Raw genomic sequence first — 20,225 nt, 5'->3', positions numbered from 1 at the left:
CATCATAGATGCATTCATGCTAGTATCTTCACTGGCCACCATTGTTTGCAGGCTTGCAGGTACTTCAGACAAACCATGCCCAGGTGGGTAAGACTACAGTCAACCAAAGAAAATTTGAATCAGCTGAAATTACTCCCAACAAATGACCAGTCAATTAGTCGTAGGCTTAGGAAAAAAAACAAAACAAAACAAAGCACTGTCCATTACCTCTAGATCTACCTAATAAGTGGCATTGCACCCTGCTGGTTGCTAAAATGAACTTTATTAGCATAACAGTTCAACCAACAGGATTTTGTTCAAAGTAAAAGTCATTGACCAACTAATCAAGCAACCAATGAGATGTTATCGAGCTAGGAGCTTGCAAGGGAACATTTTTTATCTATGTGGTTTAACTGATATGGAACACTAACTCACCATATTGCAAGGAAAGAAGATTTAGAGGAGCTGATTTGCAGAAGTCTTTTAGTTATTTTCGGGCTGAGCTAGACTAACTTTTCTTAAGTTTCACATCTTTTTACACCAGCTGGGTAAAGCTTACTCTTTGGGATTTATTGTTGTAATCTAAAGTCCCAACCATAAAGATAAGCATATCTATTAATGCAGTGAATATCGATGTTGCCTAACTTGAGAAGAGGTTTCCTACTCCCTGAGTCACCCTCTCCATATTTTCCTTTTATTGCATGTCAGTGGATGTGTCCTATCTGCAGTACTGCAGAAGCCCTCTCCTCTTTCGCATTTTCTCTTCTCAGCTTTACATGCAGATTGGGTCACTATCTGCGTGACAGAATGATTAATCGACCTATCAGGGGACAGGGAAAGGGGTTGTGCTGAAGGGGGGAGAGGGAGGATGTATGGCAACTGGGTGTAAATGATCCCTGCAGCTCCTCGCTTCTGCATTCAAACCCTGGCACCTCCCACCTCCCTTTATAGCATCCCTCCTGATAATAGCTGAGTCACATTCAGCTGCAGGTGAGAATAAGCATTGTTTTATCTACACAAGCAGCTTCGTAAATGAGCCTCTCTGGACGCCTCTTTTGGGTCAGCACACAATGAGTTATATGAGGGAGAGAGGCTCTTCTCTGAGATGATGTGCGAGGCTTTTTGACATCCTTATCTCTGCAGCTGCCCTCAGATCAGCTGTGGCAACCAGCAGGATTTCCTGATGCACTTGCGATTAGTTGACATAAAGGTGTAATTGCCCCGCTGACATCTCTGATTGATGGTCACGGTCTTTTCTGGTGGGTGCTTGTATTGTGCATGTTTGTATTCAGAGCATTTGTGCAGCCTTGAGGCTGAACACAGGGGTCTAATACCTCTGGAAACTTCCCATCCTGGATGGTTGCATAAGCAGTTCTGCTCACTGTTTTGCAGAGGAGCTGTTGAGTAAATGTGCAGATCCCTCTCACTCTTTAATAGGAACATCCATTTGCTAGTATGAGAACAGAAAAGGCAATTTTGATACACAAGTCTTTAAAGCTATTTTAACATTAATGCCAATATTAACAGTCACTTATTATAGTCTCAGTCTAGTGGTCCCAAATTAACCCAAACAAAGGGGCATACACAATTTAAAAAGCAAGATAGTTGGCAGGACTTTCCTGTTAATTGAAGTCACTGCCTTGTTAGTTGAATTTAATGGCTTAATTACTCTTTAAGTCACATTGAAAGGTCCTGACAGTTGCTTGGCACGTTCCCGTCGAAGCAGTGTGGCAGCAAAAATGAAGCTTCTTGGTTTACAGTTTCAGATTCTGGCTCCGGCATATGTTTTACACCATGAGCTGTGATTTTGAAATTGCCAGAGCTCTTTGTCAGCCTCTTGGCCCTCCACCATGAAATGACAAAAGATGGAGTGTTTTTGTGTCTACAGAAGGCTACCTTGCAGATATATGTCCCTGCCAGCCACTTGGCATTTATCTGACTGTGCAATCCAGCTGAGATGTGTTCAGCTGCAGGACTGTACGCTGGCACTACATGCACAAAAGATGAAGAAGGAGATAGCTTTCTGCAGAGAGGTTCGGAGTAGTAATAGCAGGAAAAAAGGCACGGGAAGATGCAGCTATCCAATCTGCTCCAGTGGTATTCATCTAGGGAATAAGTCTTTGCCCCCTACACTTTGAATAATGTGCATCATGTTTCACATCTCAATAATGAAGTCTTCTTTCAGAATTTATAGGCATGTAAAGTATAAAGTAACTGAGAATGCCATGGGCTTTTTCAGCCTAAAGTAACCTTTTTCTTCTATGTTTTATGCCCATTTTCCCTACGTGAGTCAGTGTCTTTCTTTCTTTTTTAAGCATAACTTGTGTGTCTCTGTTTTTCCAGTGATAAATATACATATATGTACTTTTAGGAATATCAACACAGCATTAACACATCCAAAGGCCTCAAAATATAAGTTAGTGGTGAACAATATTACGTCTTCTTTATGCATTACATCAGATTCTGAATTATTCATATATTTTGGTTGGAGACTCTTGAGGTATCTGATAAATTTCCACCTATTCTTATAAAGTTTTGTATTTTCCTTTTAGTGGTACGCATTAGTAAGGAATCTTAAACCGATGTTCAATTTTAGGATTTTAGTGCTTTTCCAGCCTAATACAGGCAAAGAAGTGAATAAAACTATTATTTTATTTCAGCCTGAAAGTCTCAGATCATGTGGACTGGAGAGCTGGCGTCTTCTTTTTGCTTTTTCAACCTAAAACTAAACAGAATGTAGTTTCAGGGGGCTTTCACACCCACGTCATTTCTACTGGCCTCCAGACTCTAAAGTTTGACGTGAACCTAAATCACAGGTATGAAACCACCCCTGGACCCAAACAGCCGGGCCTTGGTCCAACCAAAAGCAGTGGTCCTGATCCTGACCAAACTAGCCACCAGCTGTGTTTCCATTACCCTTAGAAATGCGAAAAATCAGGGTGTGGTTAGGGCGCGCACCATGTACGCAGGCGGCCCGGGTTCGAATCCGGCCTGTGGCACCATTTCCTGCATGTCTCTCCCTGCTCTCTTCCCTGTTTCCGTGTCTATCCACTGTCCTCCTATCTCTGATAAAGACATGAAAAAGCCCAAAAATAAATCTTAAAAAAGAAAAAAGAAATGTGAAAAATCTAAACAGCTCAATAAAAAACTGGTAATGGAAACACTTGAATTTGAAAAAACCTCTCAAACATTGCAAAAAAGTTTATTATGTTCTCATGAGGAGGTTTTCAGACGTTTCGATATAGAAATATATCACTGAAGTGCAATGGAAACACTAATTCCAAATTTACAAGTCACAGGATGTAACATATGGTGTCACATGACCAGTTCACTCTGAGACAACATGGTGCGGTACGTGTGGACAGAAGAGGAGACGAGGCATCATACTTATATCCTTATATGTGGCTTTTACCATAAATACGGACCGCCTCTGAACTATCATCCATTGCCTTCATCTTTTTTCTAAATTTTCAAGGCAACCGCTGTAGATGTAATCATAACCGTACTAACACGCAACAGGTTTTGAAGTCCAGTTCCTTGCAACGGAGTCACGCTAGATGAGAGAATTGCAAGGTTCATGCCCAAAACTCTCTTCGATGGAAATGCAATTGTACTAAGTCAAAATTTAAGAAATATTGCTTTTATTTTGCTAAAAAACTGGGATGGAAACCCAGCTACAGTCTGTTTCATGCCCAGTGTGACAGCATTATTTTGAAAAGTACAAACCTCCTTATCAATGACAGGAAGATATGGTACGAGAACCAGGAAAAGGAAATCCAACACCAAATCAGAACAAGAGGGCAGGAGAACGGTGTGACTGAAAGATAGAGAAACTGCGGCAGCTCTGTAAATATTGGTGCTTCCACCAATCACAGCACTAACCTTCTCTCCCGAGTCCGTGTCGCCATGGCATGCAGGATTGCATACTCTTCTTTTGTCGATCAGGATAAAGTTGTCATCTAATTTGGAAGCTCATGAGGTAAACTCAGGCAAGCCATACGTACTGCTCTTTGAGTTGGTGCTGTTGGTAGTAGTGAGCTAACAATCATATAATGTTGGAGATGACTATTTCTGTCATCTTTTTCTACATATAAGCTAGGTGGATTATTAAACAGTTTAATGTCAGACACCTACCAGTCAACTTAATCAGTGTTAACTATAGAGACATGCAATCCACGTAGTTGATGATGACGATATCACGTAGGTTTGTCTTGTATAGTCTGTCAGTCCATTTGCAGTAATTACAGTGTGAAACCAAAAACAACCAAACCATTAACAATCTTTGATAGCAGTAACCTATCAGCTCATGAGAAATGCATGCCTTTATCTCATCACTTTGATTGGCCCACCATGAATGTGACAGACGGGATCTTCCTCCAATCACCTGCCGAGAATCTTACGAAAAGTCCCGCCCTTCCCGAACACTTTCCATGGGAGCTCTCCCAGATGACTGTGAAATACACCCATGCATTAGATATATGATACAGTCGATCTGGCGTGTCAGGTTACAGCTCAACCCCAACCTAAGCGATTGCAAACTCACGGCCGAAGTAGGTTGGGAGAAGAGCGAAAACATCTTTTCTGTCATGGCAAGCTTTCAGTGTGGCTCTTTACTCTTGCTTTAGTAAAAAAAAAGTGTAGCCCTGACCATTTTCAGGTCTGGCACAAATGGTGCAGATTGGAGCCTGATGACAGACATGGATTCTGGCAAATTCATCTGCTTTTTGACCTGCAGCATGAAAAATGCTTAGAGAAATCCTGGGATTAGAAATGAAAGTGCAACTGAAACCCAAACCCATTACCATAGACCTTAAGATATCACTGATGAAGCAGTGGGAGCAAACTGGGGTTAAGTGTCTTGCCTAAGGACACATTGGCATGTAGCTGAAGAAGCTGGGGATCAAAACTTTTGACCTTCCCGTTGGAAGATGACTCACTCTACCTACTGATCAACAGTTGCATATGAATGATTAGAATGATGCTGCAGTCATAGCACTTCTCACCCTATTATTTTAATTGACATTGTAGCATAAGTTTGAAATGATACAAGCTATAATTCCAGCATCATAATGAAAATTTCTGCATATGCAACTTAATTTTCTTTTAGGTTGGACTCAGTTCAAGCTCTACACACTGTCTCATCCATCAGTGGTAAATAAGAAGCAAAGCAGCCATCAGTATCCCCCCTGTAATCCTATTAAAACTTGGCCAAAATGAGACCATTATGACTGCGGGAGCCCCAAGTCCATTTCAGCAGGGGTAAATTACCATAGAGTAGCAAGAGTTCAGGAACAAAGCTGAGCATTATCTCTAATTGAAACAACTCCACCATCTCAGCTGAGCTCTCCAGCTGCAGTAATGCTGCATCTGATGGATCTAATAAAACACTACGCCCCTTATTCTCTAATGTTCCAGTACATATTTCTATTTGAAATGGAGTCCAGACGGATCAGAGGTCAGCTGTGACTCAGCCGATGTCAAGTCAGTATTCTCTTCCCTGTTTTCCTCAAGTGTCTTTATCATAAATTCAAGATGCCTGTCTCTTAACAATTACCCTTTAAATAATATCCTCGATATCTTGGCAGGTTGGCTTCATTTACCGAAAATAGCTCAGTGAGATCAGATGAAAGAGTCACTCAGCAGGAGCAGCAGAAAGTAGAGACTTGGATCACGCTCATGCATCGCCCCAGTAGGAGATAATCCACCCCGCTGTGTAAGAGATACCAATTTGCATATAAGTTGCATCGTCCTAAATCTGAAATTATCAAATTAACAACCTCCTTACTACTCCTGCTACAATTTTAAATAACCCAAGCCGGCCTACTGTAGCAATCACATTACTGAGACTTGGAGGAAATGAAGCTGCACAGGATGCTCAGCTAGTTCAGCTGGAGGCCAAGCACTCCACCCACCTACACATAACCCGTGATGTCACAGATGGCATAGGGTCTCAGTGGGGGCTGAATCATTTCATCGGGGTCATATAATTTGTGTCTTTGAGGACTCAGATCGTCTGGTGGCTTTTGACGAGCGAACAGACGTTGCTCGTTGTTTTTTCTTTTTATTTCAGTAACCTTTTCACAGCAGCTAACATTCAATACTTCATTTACCGCCCCACTGCTCCTGACGGTCGCCCCAAGCTGGAATAACCCCGTGACCGGTTTTACTCTCTGTTTACTGGAGCCATTATAAGACCTTCAAAGACATTTAATTACAAAATATGCATGCAAGTATACTTTAAATTTAGAAAAGGGGCTCAACAGCTCCAGGAAAACAGCTGTGTAAAATGCCATACAGCTGACTTTAATGGGCCAAAGGGGAAACAAAGGACTCTGCCGTCTGGCTCTAGGTTGATAATTAATTGCTTTTCAGGTTACTTGTTCTTGTGTAATGAAACAGCTGCATGACTTTAGCTCACCCTCCTTGGGTTGTTTTCTCTAAGATCTGACCTGGGTGCTAATAAGCCCACCGTAAACACAACCATCTCCCATCCTGAGCTGTCTCATCCGCAGGCTGGGGGTTTCCTGTCACTTGGGAGCATGTCACAGTATGTGGGCAGTAGGTCATCACACGCATGACGTCACATATGCAAGGACATTCCCTCTGAATATATACAGTATATATGAAAGCAGTTATTTTTATGAGAGTTTACAAGGTGGGAAGTAATCAAGGGGGAGCAATTAGCCCGCAGCTACTTTTGAGTGTTTCTTGGTGACGCACTTTTTCCTCTAATGATTATTAAAACAGCACACGATGGGAGTGATGTGAGAATCCTTTAGTGTGCGTGTGTATGCTTTAAGCCTGAAGGGCCACACATATTTATGTCTTATACTCATAATAATCTAAAAAGATTTGCAGTGAGACTGATTAAATATACTTACAGTTGCATTCCTGATGTAGCTCAAGGCAGGGAATCCCAAACTCTGCCGTGCAGAGAATCAACATTTAAAAACGGCTTAAAGAACCTCCACTCACAAAATTTTGTCAAGCATTTGTTTCATTCATTGATTCTTTTTAAACAACCTTTTGTCATTTTTGTCTTAACAGTAATCAAATATTAAAAGTACTGGTAAACATTTTCCTCAGAACTGTCTCTTTTATTTATTCATCTCATTCAATATTTATTTCTTCTGTCATATGCATTCTCTGCGATTCATTTTTAACACTCTTTCACTGTACATTTTAGTAGAAGTAGGAAGCTTTCATAGTTTTTCTGAGAAAGTGACACCACTATCTGGGTATGTTTTTAGGAAAAAAATACACTTTTGCTCTCTTTTTCTAAGTTAATCGCCTCAAAAATGCAGCCAAAGCTCTCATATAGGTTGTTCAAGGTAGCAAACAGGGCCTGACTGTTTAATACAGTTTTATGCTTGTTTTGATTTGAAATACAGGGAGATACTTGTAAAAACAAACAAACAAACAAACAAACAAAAAAGGCTATTGGAGGTTGGGGCTGATTAGTGGCAGCAACCACAAGCCTCCACAGCTTAAGTGGGAACTCTAACTCAGTGGATAACTTCACTCATGATGCAAGGGTGTCAACACTGAAAATCATCAACAATCCACCAGAAATATAAGCCAAAGACCCCAACAGAGATCACTGTACAATAGACAACATCCAAACACAGCTAAATACATTTAGAACACATATTAACAGTCTGCCTAAGGGCATGATGGGAAACTTCACCCACATATCCAAGATTTGATATTGCAGTGGGGTACTTAGATCAACTGACGCTCTACAGAGTTGAAGTAACACAGGTGGATCAACACTGTCAAATATCTACAACACTGAAGACTGTTTCACTCAGAATGGAGTTAAAATTACACTTAGGGAGTTAAAATCAACTCTGATATGTCAAACACTGAGATATCAACACTTCAGTTTTTGATGTGTTTGGATGTGGTGTGCAATCATTCTGTCGTTATCTACAGCTGAGTTGTCAACAGAGCTGGAAAAAGTAAAAGTACAGTAACTCTGATTCAAACTTACGCAGAAGAAAACACACTGATTTCAGAATGTACTCCAACAAGTACAAGAACCAAAAAACAATAACCCCCGTCATTTGAGTAAATGTAATGACTGACTTTCCACACCCATCAATTATAACATCCTGATTAGCAGTGTCTGCCATTTGTTATTTTGTTGTCTCTCTTGTCCCTCTTTCTCCATCCTCCTCTTCTCTCTTACAGCTTCTCTCACAAATCTTGTAGAAAGCCTTCCAAAAAGAGTGGAGGCTGTTAAAGCTGCAAAAGGGCGGCCAACTCAGTTTCAAAGTACATGTATTTGAGTATAATATGACATGTTCCTGCTGGTGTAATGGTCAGGTAGCCAAATACTTTTGTCCATATAGTGAATGTACTTACATCCTTTGTAAGAACACACAGAAGGCATCATTCTTAGTGACAGATCCAACAGCCTGTTTTGCAGTGATGTTACAGATGTTGTCCATGAAGTTATTACTGTGTCCTGTGTCAAGCATGTCGATGGTGGTTTAGTGCAAGCTTATGACCAGGGACTCAGTGCCTGGGACCTCCATGGGGGTCTCATCCTTGAAAATTGTAATGTGTGTACCCATTGCATTAATGTTAGAAATTTTGTATTTATGGGAATAAAAGAAAAATTGCAGTTACACTTAAATACAGGTAAACTTAATGGAAAATGAAGGAACATCCCTACATATCGGTTATTCACTTCACGTTTTTTTCATGTTGGTGGGGGGCATCCAAAATATCTGTAAGTCACCTATAGTCATAGGCAATTTTTATTGCATGCTGAAAGTTTTTTTTTTTTCAGTCTGTTTTTCAATTAATAGGTAAGACATACCCCCTAATTAAAGGATAAGTACTCCATAAAGTGATCCCTAATCTTGATGATACCAGTAAGGGCTACTGGTGAGTTACATAACCTACAACATGGCCCTTAGTCACCAATGCATCACTACCTTCAGCAGACCTAGTATCCATACATGCAAGCTTCAGGCAGTGACAGTGGCAATGCCACCAACCCTACCTCATGGCCACAAAGACCTTCTTTATCGCTCCTGTCCTACCACATGGCCATTACATCCCAAACAATGTTGCCAACTTCAGCAGACCCAGGCTTTTACCTGTTTACCTGAAGTATAAAGTATTTTCTAGAGGTAGTATAGTGTTAACCTCCATATATTCAGATTAGAGTAGCCGAATATACATTTAACCTTGCTGTAACACAGTTAAACTCCAGTTTTACCGCCTCAGTCATACGTGGGATTGCTACATCATATTTGCTTGTGCTCTAAAGATAAAAGTGCTTGATCCCCCTCCAACTCTGAGCAGTGTGTTTAGTGATAAGGGCCGGATCATGCCCATGGCTGCTCTGCTCTGGGCCGTGGAGCCGAGCCATTTTGTTTCCACTAATTCCGATGACTCAAACACTAACGAAATGAGACGTACATTGGGAGATGGAGCTAAAAACTCCCACACGATTCAGTAATTGAGAATTATGTGAAATGCATATTGAATGAGAGGTCTATTTTTACCTTTTATTCATCGTTGGAAGGAATCCAAGGAAACGCCCGGCTCGGCACTCACTCGTTAACCAGCGTTTTCACCTGGATGCTGCCGAGTAGAGCTGCAGTCTGATCTGCTCTCAGTGTGATCCACTGAAGCAAGTGGAGGTTAAGAGCCCAGACTTGAGCTCAAGGGCGTCTCAGTGATGGTTATTAGCTGGAGGCATGGTTGCGACATTACTTCCTCTCCAAAATGTATTAGTTGCTCCAGGGATTAAATCACTGACCTCCCACTTTGAAGCAAACATATTTGATTCAAGCTTTTGCTGAAAGCATGGAGCAGCTGCATCCCTTCATCATTAATGTAGATATTTTTCAGAGTTATAGCTGAGGTCTGTTTGACTTTTTGTCCATGTCCCCACTTTGGCTCTGGAAGCGTGAGCTGTCGCACCACTTTGATCTACACTGAAATATCTCAATAGATGTTTGATGGATTGCAATGAAATTTGGTAGATTTTTATGCTTCACATATCTGATCCATGTGGCTTTACCAAAAAAAACACGAGCTGAAAGTTTTTTCTTTTTCCAGTGAATTATCAACAACAGATCTGATCAGATTAAATAAATATGTCCAATGTTCACAGGGAATCAATCTTAGGATGTTCCCAGGCATCTATATTCCTATTTGGCTAAACATCCATTTAAATTGCATTTAACAGACTAGTCTAGGAGAGAATACTTACAAAACAGTCGAATTCATCACAGGGTCATTGTATCAGCAGGTATGATGGGAACCTGGTAGGCTGTGTAGATTGTGGCTAAAGTTAGCAACTAGCTCTACCAGCCTTTCTTCCTCTCTGAAGATTAATATCCTGTTTTGTTACTGTATGTGGCCTCTTTTTACTTCATTTGAGCAGTAATACACCTGTTTAAGGTGGCATTGCTGTCTGGGTTTTGTGGGCCATGAGGTACAGTAGGTAGGATAATGATGTGTCAGAGCTGGCATGGAGGGGGCTGGCTCTAGGATGCTGGAGATCATTGTTCAGTCTTCTAGAGGTGTCGTAGGACTAAGCGGATGAAACATCAACCTGGTAAAGTGCTGGTTTCTTGCTACCCATCAGTCTACATGGTTGACTTCTGGAGGCAGTTAGCAATGGATTAGGGAGTTTCTTCACAGCGCTGATCCTCTTTGTTGGGCACAAGCGTCTTGTGTTTATTTAGAATCCTCGACAGCCTCATCATACAACTTGATTTACAGTTTTCCACTTTTAAACACTGCCATACCATGCTGTTCTTATGACACGCTAACTGCTAGTACTCTTATGTGTATGTCTGGTGAAGTGCTGGGGGAAACACGGCAGAACGCCAGTGGCCATTAACTGAAGCTACAGCGTCTACTAGTGGCAGGAGGCTTCATTACAGTTTTGAAGACTGGACACAAAATGTTGATCATTTCCGTTAAATATCAGGCGTTACAACATAAGGAAGCATGAACCGCTACTGGAAGGTGCCATTCTGCTGCTGTATCCCATTCATGGTTTGTGCGGCTTACTCGCGAATGACCACAAATATTCTTTGTGGCTTCCAAACTCCTCTACCTACACAACATGGCCCCATTAGACATTACCAAGTCAGGCAGAGATGCACTCCGCTCTTTCCATTCCTGTTTATCTCTGCTTCTTGTTATTTTGAGCTGAGGAGTCAAAGACTGCACTCCTCAAGGTGTCTTTACTAAACAGTAAATCACTTTTTTGTTTGCATGGATGAATTTCACAGATTGGAAGAAAATCAATGAAACTAAAATGGTTGGTTTACTGTTTGTCATAGTTAATCGTCATCTTTTGTTGTTGTTTTCATCGAGAGCCCCCTGGCAGCAGAATTTGCATACTTTGTTTTTAAAAAGCCTCATCTTTTAGCTCCCTCAATTAACAGATGTTTTACCATTCTTATATGTTTCTTTAGACTAAAGATGGACTCAGAACAGTTTATATTCTTTATCTGTCTGGAGCGGGCTTTTAAAGCTTTGCTTAAGTAGGACTAATGGTCATAAAACGCTGACAGAAATCTGTGTCCTCTCTGTTTGTCCTTCTTGTCGCCCTCAGACTGAGGGAGATAAACTGCTTTAGCACATATCCGTGAATGTTAATTTAACTGGTCTGATGTGAGGGACATAAACCCCAGATGGAAGTGAATGCTTTTAACATTGCACAATACATAAGTAATGGACAATAACGAAGGGAGAGAGAGGGCTGTGATTGCTGTTTTATTGAACAACGCTCTTTCTAAAACGCCTGATGGGTCAAAGTGATTCTGTTATTTTCTGAGTTTCCTCAATGACAGAGTTTCCATCTCAGTTCATTATAACAAGATGATGGCTGTTTGTATCATCAGCAGCGCCAGCTATTTTACAGACCTATATTTTAAGATGTATAGACGATCCCTGGCCTGTGAATAATATATGCTTATCCGTCCCGCTGTCAGTCTGAATTTGAATAATTTATACGTGGCAATAAATAGAAGCAGAATCTCTGGCAGAGACTGGGAGAATTGACACTTGAGAAATGGGAAATTCCTCCCTTTCCTGCCCATATCACCATGACTTTAATAAAATCAGCGTCAGAAGTCTCCTCTTGTTATGCTTGTCATCTTTCTGTGGATGGAGGTCTCGCCCGATCACTCATCACTCTGTCGACGGGCCGCTCTCAGCTGCACTTGTCACACTGTGGTTTCTGGAACCGATAAGAGCCCTGATTGAACATTTGTTTGGCCTGTAGTGAGAACAGATTCCAGTTGTTCATTTTGTTCCTCTCTATGGTTAAAAAAAAAACCTCCTCTGGTCAGGCACTATTGGCTCCAGGCCAGAGCAGAACTAGGAAAAACAGCATGTGATAAATCGGAGTTTTATTGTTATTTCTTGTGAATTTTGCCTGGAAATAATCTCAAAACTCTTACCTCACACTACTTAATGAAACAAAGAATGGCAGACTGCAGCGTTGGCTGCCAAAATCATTTTAAAATTCATTTTGTTCATTGTTTCAGTGGGAATGCATTAAATGTTATGAGGCAATAAGAGTCAGACTTTGGCTCAGTTATATAAATTGCTTTGTCATATGTTTCAAAAGTTTGTCTCTTTTTTAATTCATAAAAAGTGAAACAATCACTGGAAACTTTTACACTGTATTATTGTGTATGTGCATTTTTAGTGTAGTCATCTGCATGTCACTTTCAAATTCATAACCGACTATCGTATCATACAATAAAAGGTTGTTAGATGCTCTTGATGCCCAAATGTATGTGCAAAAATACTGTTGTTTTCATTATATGCTCCCTTGTTTGGATCCTAAAAAAGCTACCCAGGGTATTTGAATTGTAGTTCACTGAATTTGAAATAAGTTTGTATCAAAACAGAAAAGGTCAGAGATCTAATCAGGGGAAAACTATGTACAATCTTGTTTTGAAGTAGATACCCAAGCTCATGAAGCTCACTTTAGCTTCATGAACTTTAACTAAAGCCAGAGTTAATTTCGTCACCTAAAACTATGACTGAAAATGTTCGTCTACAGCCTTTTTTTTCCATGCCAAAAACTAGACTTAGACTAACAAAAATAGATCTGTCATGACTAAAACTGACTAAAGATAAGTTTAGTTTTCATCAAGATGACTAAAACTAGACTAAAATGTAATTCAGTTTTCGTCGGACATTCAAAATCCGTGATTTTTCTCCACTGTGGGTAAATCTGTCAAAAAACGATAGAACTGTGGCTATTCTGCCTCTCAGCCAGCTGCAGAAAGCAGGGACTCCAGGTTAAGCAGAGTGTATAGAACACACTACCTTGGTTTTGTACCAGATTTTTGAAAGAGAATAAATGCTTGAACTAAAAGTAAAGACTGTATTGTGAGGACTTTTTACAGACTAAAACTAGACTAAAATGTTTTTGAGTTTTCATCGATTAAAAGTAAAAGACACTTCATCCAAAGACTTAAGACTAAAATGAAAAATAGCTGCCAAAATTAACACCGCTAGCAACATAGTTAATGCTATTACGCAAGCCAATGTAGCTAAGTTAGCCTTATCAATGTGAGCTTTAGAAAACATAGCTAAAGCTAATGTAGCTAACGTAAGCTTCGTAGCTTTGTTAGTATAGAGATCCATGAGCTGTATTAGCTTTAGCTTCATAGCTGTTATCTAAGTAGCTTACACAGCTAATGGAGCTATGCAAGCTACATTTGCCATGTTAGAATGTTATCATGGAGGATGAGTTTTTTCCTGTTAGCAGACTGTTACTTTGGCTTTATTAAACATTTTCTAATCAGGTTTTGCTGGTCAGGTTTTTAACTTTTGGTAACCCTACCCTTACCTTAACCCTCACCCAGCTGAAAGTTGAGGTTGAGGACAATTTTATTTAGAAAGTTTTAGCGCACTTTCATTCTGACAGATGCAGCATCTCTCAGTATCGGTCTTCCAGAGGGGGCTGTCTGAGATCTACAGTCTGCAGCCAGACTGTCTTGGACTGAATTACTTTTCAGATGTTTACAAATTTATCTCAACTTAACACCTCAAATTTAGTCACTTGCTGTAGGCACAGTTGTTTTATACCATGCATGAGCATAAGTCCTCCCCTTCCCCTCTTCTTGGCTGGTGTGCTTTCACATCACTACACCTTTGCATATGTACACAGTCTGATGTTTATGATTTTAAGATGCCAACAACGACGCTCCTCCTACTTCCACATCTACCGTGTAGTTTAGAGGATGTAAGTGACAGGGGGTCTGTAGAAGTGCTTTTACACTCTATTAATGACAAGTACCTCATACTTCAACTCAGTTGTGTTCAAATCTCCCACAGACCGTGCTTGAGTACACATGAATCGTGCCTGAGACCCCCTCTTCCAGTGGGACAGGGTACACTTGTGTGATCAGGACTTTAGGGTCAACTGTACTAATGTGAAAACCACCCAAACAACTTATTTGTTCACAGTCTTGTCGTGTTTGAGCATCATGACTTTGGAAAAGACATAACTAATTCATATGTAATTAGTTGTAAAAGCATTATGGATTTTATCATCTCATACTCTAGATCTGTCCATTTTTTTGTACAGTATTTGAACTTAAGGTTAAACGGGTCAATCAGCAGCTTAAAAAGAAAATTAAATGTTTGTGCCTCCAGCTGTCTGTACTCTTAATTTATTTTGACATGGATACTTTTAATTTGATAGACAGAGACGCCGTTGGCAAAGACAAAATCAACTTCTCTTTGATAAGTGTGATTTATTTAGGACGTAATAAACTGTACAGCTGGTTATTCTTTAATTATCAGAGAACAAAGACTGAATGAATTAAACGTGGAGTGTGTTTACATCTTAAGGAACACATTTTAATTTGAAATTGAGTCTTGTTTTGAGTAACTGAAAACCTTGTGAATAGACATTTGTTCTCACATCCTGACAGCAGAAAGAAATGTTGTATTCCTCTGACAAGTTCTGCTTGTCTGTATCTTTATCAATACTTCTCGAATATGTAATAATTAGACTTTGTGATGACTGCTTGGTTGGGAATGATGTCTTCTTTTGATGTTTGTAATTTGCATCCATTAAGCTCCTCAGCAAATCTAGCAGAGCCCGTTTCTGTTTGCATGTCTGTGTTTGCTCAAGTGGCAGATGTAGGAAAAGGGACGTGGCTCAGGCTTCCCCTTTCAAATGTTCTCCTTGCTTTTAATCTACCTGCAGCCCCATAAATATGAAAAATACAAAATGCCAGTTCAAATACATGGAGTCTCTGTTTTATATGAAAATCACACAAAAAATGAGTTAATTTCTATATGATGACTGATGGGCACCTGGCGTACTATTTTCTAAATTATAGTCCTGGATGTGTCAAATTTTAGCAGCAAAATTGATTTTGATTCATTATTATTTTTGTGTCATATGACATTTTAAATGTTGCACCCTATAGTAAGGCATTTAAGGACCAAAATGGCCACCTACAAAAACTGTTATTAAATAATTACAGATAAGTATTTCCCACTTTTTTGGCTTTTTAATCTTTCAATCAACTTTGATCCTGATCAAAACTACAAAATTTTCTATTATGCTCCATATTTTAACCCTTTAAATTCCAGTTTGAGTACTATGTTTTATATGGAAATTCCACAAAAATGATTTATTTTCTTTATAATATCTGATTGGAGGCCGTGGTGTTTTTCAAATTAGAGTCTTGGATGGGCCGAAGATTAGCAGTATCATAAATTTTAATGTATGATTAATTTCTTTGTAGTGTCTGATTTCAAATTTTACTCTCTAATAAGCCATTCGTGGATCAAAATGTCCCATTTACTCCCATTATGATCATGTTTTTTAATCTTTCTGCCATAGCAGAATAAACCCATGGCCCTATTTCCTATTATAAGCCTATGCATGGAATAGATATCATTTCTTAGTGGTGAAATTACCTGAGATGGAGCCATTCTGCACGTTTTTATTTCCACAGATTCCATTGATTTTTTAAAGAGGGTAGCAGCCTTAAAGCTGTAATAAGTAGAACCTTTTCAGTTTATCAAGGCAAACTATTTCCATAGAAACTCCCACTTTTAAGTCTTCTTCTGCTGACTAATGCCTTCATTTTTGATCCATTGTGTTTTCAGTTTACGCTTTGCATCATTTTTCTCTGTAAAACACATCATTACATGGCAAACCTGAGCCTTGTGTCATTTTTCTTTTCAAATGTTTCCAAAACATGAAAATCGCCTTAATGAGCTCCTCTTGCTACGTGCATGTGAATTTTGAAACACAAGTGAAACATAACATGCGGGGGGGGGGGAGACACTGACGGTTGAATACTCGCACATTTTTCCAAGCACTGCCTCTCCTAATGACACTGTTGTTTTCATTTTGTGTTGCAGGGACTGTGCGTGCAGCCTAAATGACGAAGTGGAACTTGTTCAAGCATCAGACAACACCCATGGTCGCTGCTAAGCCAACGGGGGCCAGTGCCTTGACTGTGACTCCAGCCCCCGTCGCATTAGTCTCCGCCGACAACTCCACCGAGCCGGTCAACAAGAACGATGCCTTCGACGAGATCAAAAACAAGTTTCTGAATGAAATTGACAAGATCCCACGTGAGTGCCAGAAAACATACCCAAACCTGTTCTGATCAGCTGACTTCTACTGATGTGACTCAAAACAACGATTTTCTAATCAGATTCTCTCTTTAGCTTCAGGCTTTGGCGGCCTCATAATGTCTTTATTCAGTATTGATCACTGGCTGCCCTTCCTAATGGCAAAGAAATCTAATTTGCACCCAATCTAATCACTAACCTAGCACCTCTCACTAAATATGTTTGGCCTAGGACGTGACATGAAGAAAGCTAAATGATTGCACAGTCAAATGTCAAAGCATTTGCTACATCTCCTCTCTTTCTAAAGCCTTTTTCACACAAGCACTCCTGAAGAATTTCTAGAAAATGTCAGGACAGACTTCCCATGAAATCTTCTTGACGTGGCTGTTCAGACATGCACCTCAAGGCAGGAGATTTACCCTGCTGGATCAGGAAGGGGGGGTCTCAGGAGGCAGGCCATGATGGTTGCAACAGTGTCTGAGACTAAAATGATGGTTTTTCCCTATTATATCCTTGCTACAAGTGATTGGATGTATTCACAGTCAGTATTTACAATGAAAATAAAGCCTATGTAAATTAGATGGTCTAATTGGGCCACAGTAACAGCTCAGTTAGGCCAATCCTTTGGACTGCTGTCCTTGTATTAGTATACAAACAGTGGCAGAGAATCAATGTATTGATAGAAGTATGTTTGACTTTTTTAGCTACTTACAAATCGACCTTGTTCCAGATGACCTATTATGTCACACACCAAACAAGTTAACAGCTGGCAAAGTGGTTGTATGTTAAATAATGAAAGCATGGACAACTTTACAGCTCTGTATATTTAAGTTCTGTAAGCTTTACTTTCAGTGCAATAGCACAAAGCCTTGTGCTTGTATCTGAAGACAGATGACTATACTGTGTGCTACAGATGCATTTATGCTATTCATGCCCGACTACCTGGTCTATGCCCAGAGAGGACAGTGTGGAGCATGTGGAAAAAAACAACCACCTCATTGTTTTTGCAGCTGATTGAGGTGTATACATGCTTGAGTAAATTGACATAAGTGGACATAATAAATGGACATAAGCATGCTGTTTCACCTTGCATCCACGTTGTCTGACTGTGTCATAGCCGTTCTTGTAAATATACTTGCCAGTAGAGGGTTTGCATATGACGCACTGGCAACGGGTCTCTGCAGTTCCAGCCGCTGATTGCAGAAAGCAGGATTTGGTGACAGGAATCAGTAAACAGTAAATAGCTCCACTTGAGCTAAAAAATGCCACCTTTTTAGATAACTACATCTTGATGAGGTACACTGTGTTTTGTACAGATTCTCAGCTGATGAAATATGTTTATAGAAATGTTTGGAGTAGTAACAGTACATTGATAAAGCCACAAGATGAAGCCAGGCTACATCACTGGTAAGCCTTCAGGCTCTGCTTTGTGAACTTGAAAAGACATGATGTCAGGAAACTCAGTTTATGACCACGTATCAGTTTCAACAGTCCATTTAGTCTGAATGAAGTGGCCTGGATTTCTGTTGGGTCCAAATACCTTTAATACGGGTTTAAGTTGATATTTGTCTGTTTTTTCCCCAACTTCAGCTGTTTCCCATTGAGCAGACGGCAGTGTTCAGGCCATTTTGCTGCTCAGCACAACTGAGCAGTATTGTCCTGTAAAAGTGACATCAGAGCATACCCTCTATACGTACCTGCAGCATATCTGTAAGGGACACCAGAGAGCTCAGGCTGTATATAACTACAGAACTACTGGGATGTAAACTACAAACATGAGGACAGTCAAGGAGGTTATTTCATTTAAACTGTTGTTTCATTTTTTTGTTTTTGTGCTGTTCAAACTAAGGGTAATAGACTTCCTGATTGGATAAAGACCCTTTTGTTTTGAAAGAATGTAATGAGCTTGTGTAGTGTGAAGATTACAGCGTAAACATTAACCTTGCAAAGCAGATAGATTGGCCAGAACCATGTCTTTCCAAGCACTGGTTATATGAAGTAATCAATCTGGCATGTCAGCTTACATGAACATTACCATGGAAAAAGAACAGAGGTAGTGGTAAAACTGCAGGGAGGTGTGGCTTGACTAAAGTGGCTAAAGCAAAGTTTGCTGAAAGCTACATTAAAGCATGCAATCTACCATGATTACATAGATCAAGGCCCTAATTATGGGCCTTGATTAATTGTGATTAATGCATTAATGCTGACAATCCAAAACATTAATAATCCCTCCAGTGTTGAGATTTTTAAAAAGTCCGCTTGCAGCATTTATGTGGGAAAACAGAGTTTTTTGTGTGTAATGTCAGACTTTGCACTGGTTTCACCTCAGTTTGATGTCATCGGTGTGGGCCAAACTTGTGCTGGTGTCAGCATTACTGACTGGATATTTGATACGCTTAAACAACAGAGACACCTGAATGAGGTAGGAGCTCACCGCTGCTTCATACAACACGTAAAAGACACACCCCTCTGCAAATGTTTGTGCCTACATGTGGACTAGACTGATGACTGGTGGTCCAAACACACCATCTACAGTCCATTTCTTAAACATTTTCCTCCACTCATAGAACTAGAAATCCTGGTGTTTTGGTTTTCTTGGTGGCAGTGTTAGCTGGTGACTTTCAGCTGACTGCTTTCATAGTTGTAGTTGTTATAGCAGCTGGTAAAAACAAACTGAGTCCTCATGAATGTCCCTTTGTTTGGTTTTTCATTATCAAGCTTGACAGTATTTCCGTTGTATGGGCTTTTTCACCCCTGGTGATACTCCTGGAGGCCACCAGAGGTGTTTCGGCCCTTGGAACATCCACATCACAACCAGGGGCCTGTGGCAACCCTACTACCCACTTAAGCGCTACCCTAGGCCATTTCTACTTGCCACATCCACCGCTTAGTCTGCCCTAAAGGTGTGGACTTTATGTTATTTTTTAAACAGATTATTTTCCCATTTCCCTGGCAATGTGAAAGGCCATCCAGAGCACAACCAGGGTTTTGTCAATCCTCCTGCACAATCCTGCATATGTGCATAAGTATTCAGGACCTTGCAAGGAAAAAGGAAATGAAGCAACTTTACTGTGCGCACTACTCCGGTTACTGACTGGTCACATGATAGAAATATCGTCACCTCCTGACATCACACTCAAATAGGGTGCTGGAAAGAAATTTTATAGGTAAAATAAAAAGAGAAAAACTCAGCTTTTTGCTTTCACACCTGCCCCCCAAAAATCCAGGATCTTTCAGCATGTGTGAAAACACCATCTGTGCCACCCTGCTTTTTCTTAACTGGTCTGTATCCCCTCCTCAGTGCCGTCCTGGGCCATCATCGCCATTGCCGTGGTCGCTGCTTTACTCATCCTCACATGCTGCTTCTGCATCATCAAGAAATGTTGTTGCAAGAAGAAGAAGAACAAGAAGGGAAAGAAGGGGAAGGGTGACATGGGAATGAAGAACCTGAAAGGAGGAGAGGTATGTTACACCGTGGGAGGTCGTACCAACACCGAGGGGGAATCTACATGTAGCAGTTGCCTGTTTATCAGCTTATTATGTAACAGCTGCGGGGCTTACAGTATCACACTGTGCTGGAATATATAAAGAAAACATGCATTGAGTCAGCTAATTATATAACAATCAGTAGTAACACCTTC

The 20,225-nt window shown here is 40.3% G+C and overlaps 1 protein-coding gene across 5 annotated transcripts in view; it reads left to right on the top strand.

Annotated features, from left to right (window-relative positions):
• The window catches only part of LOC121517640 (synaptotagmin-2-like), a 111,160-nt gene that overhangs the window by 66,740 nt on the left and 24,195 nt on the right, over positions 1 to 20,225 (top strand). For all 5 annotated transcript variants that reach the window (XM_041799581.1, XM_041799584.1, XM_041799580.1 and 2 more), the window contains 2 exons: positions 16,369 to 16,584; positions 19,886 to 20,046. In XM_041799581.1, the coding sequence (XP_041655515.1) occupies positions 16,389 to 16,584; positions 19,886 to 20,046 (357 nt within the window). In that variant the 5' untranslated portion in view covers positions 16,369 to 16,388. The remainder of the gene's footprint in view (positions 1 to 16,368; positions 16,585 to 19,885; positions 20,047 to 20,225) is intronic.

The sequence above is a fragment of the Cheilinus undulatus genome, linkage group 11 (genome assembly GCF_018320785.1).
Source record: "Cheilinus undulatus linkage group 11, ASM1832078v1, whole genome shotgun sequence".
In the NCBI taxonomy this organism is placed as follows: domain Eukaryota; kingdom Metazoa; phylum Chordata; class Actinopteri; order Labriformes; family Labridae; genus Cheilinus; species Cheilinus undulatus.
The sequence above is the reverse complement of the archived record's forward strand: the minus strand, read 5'-3'. Positions and strand labels throughout refer to the sequence as shown.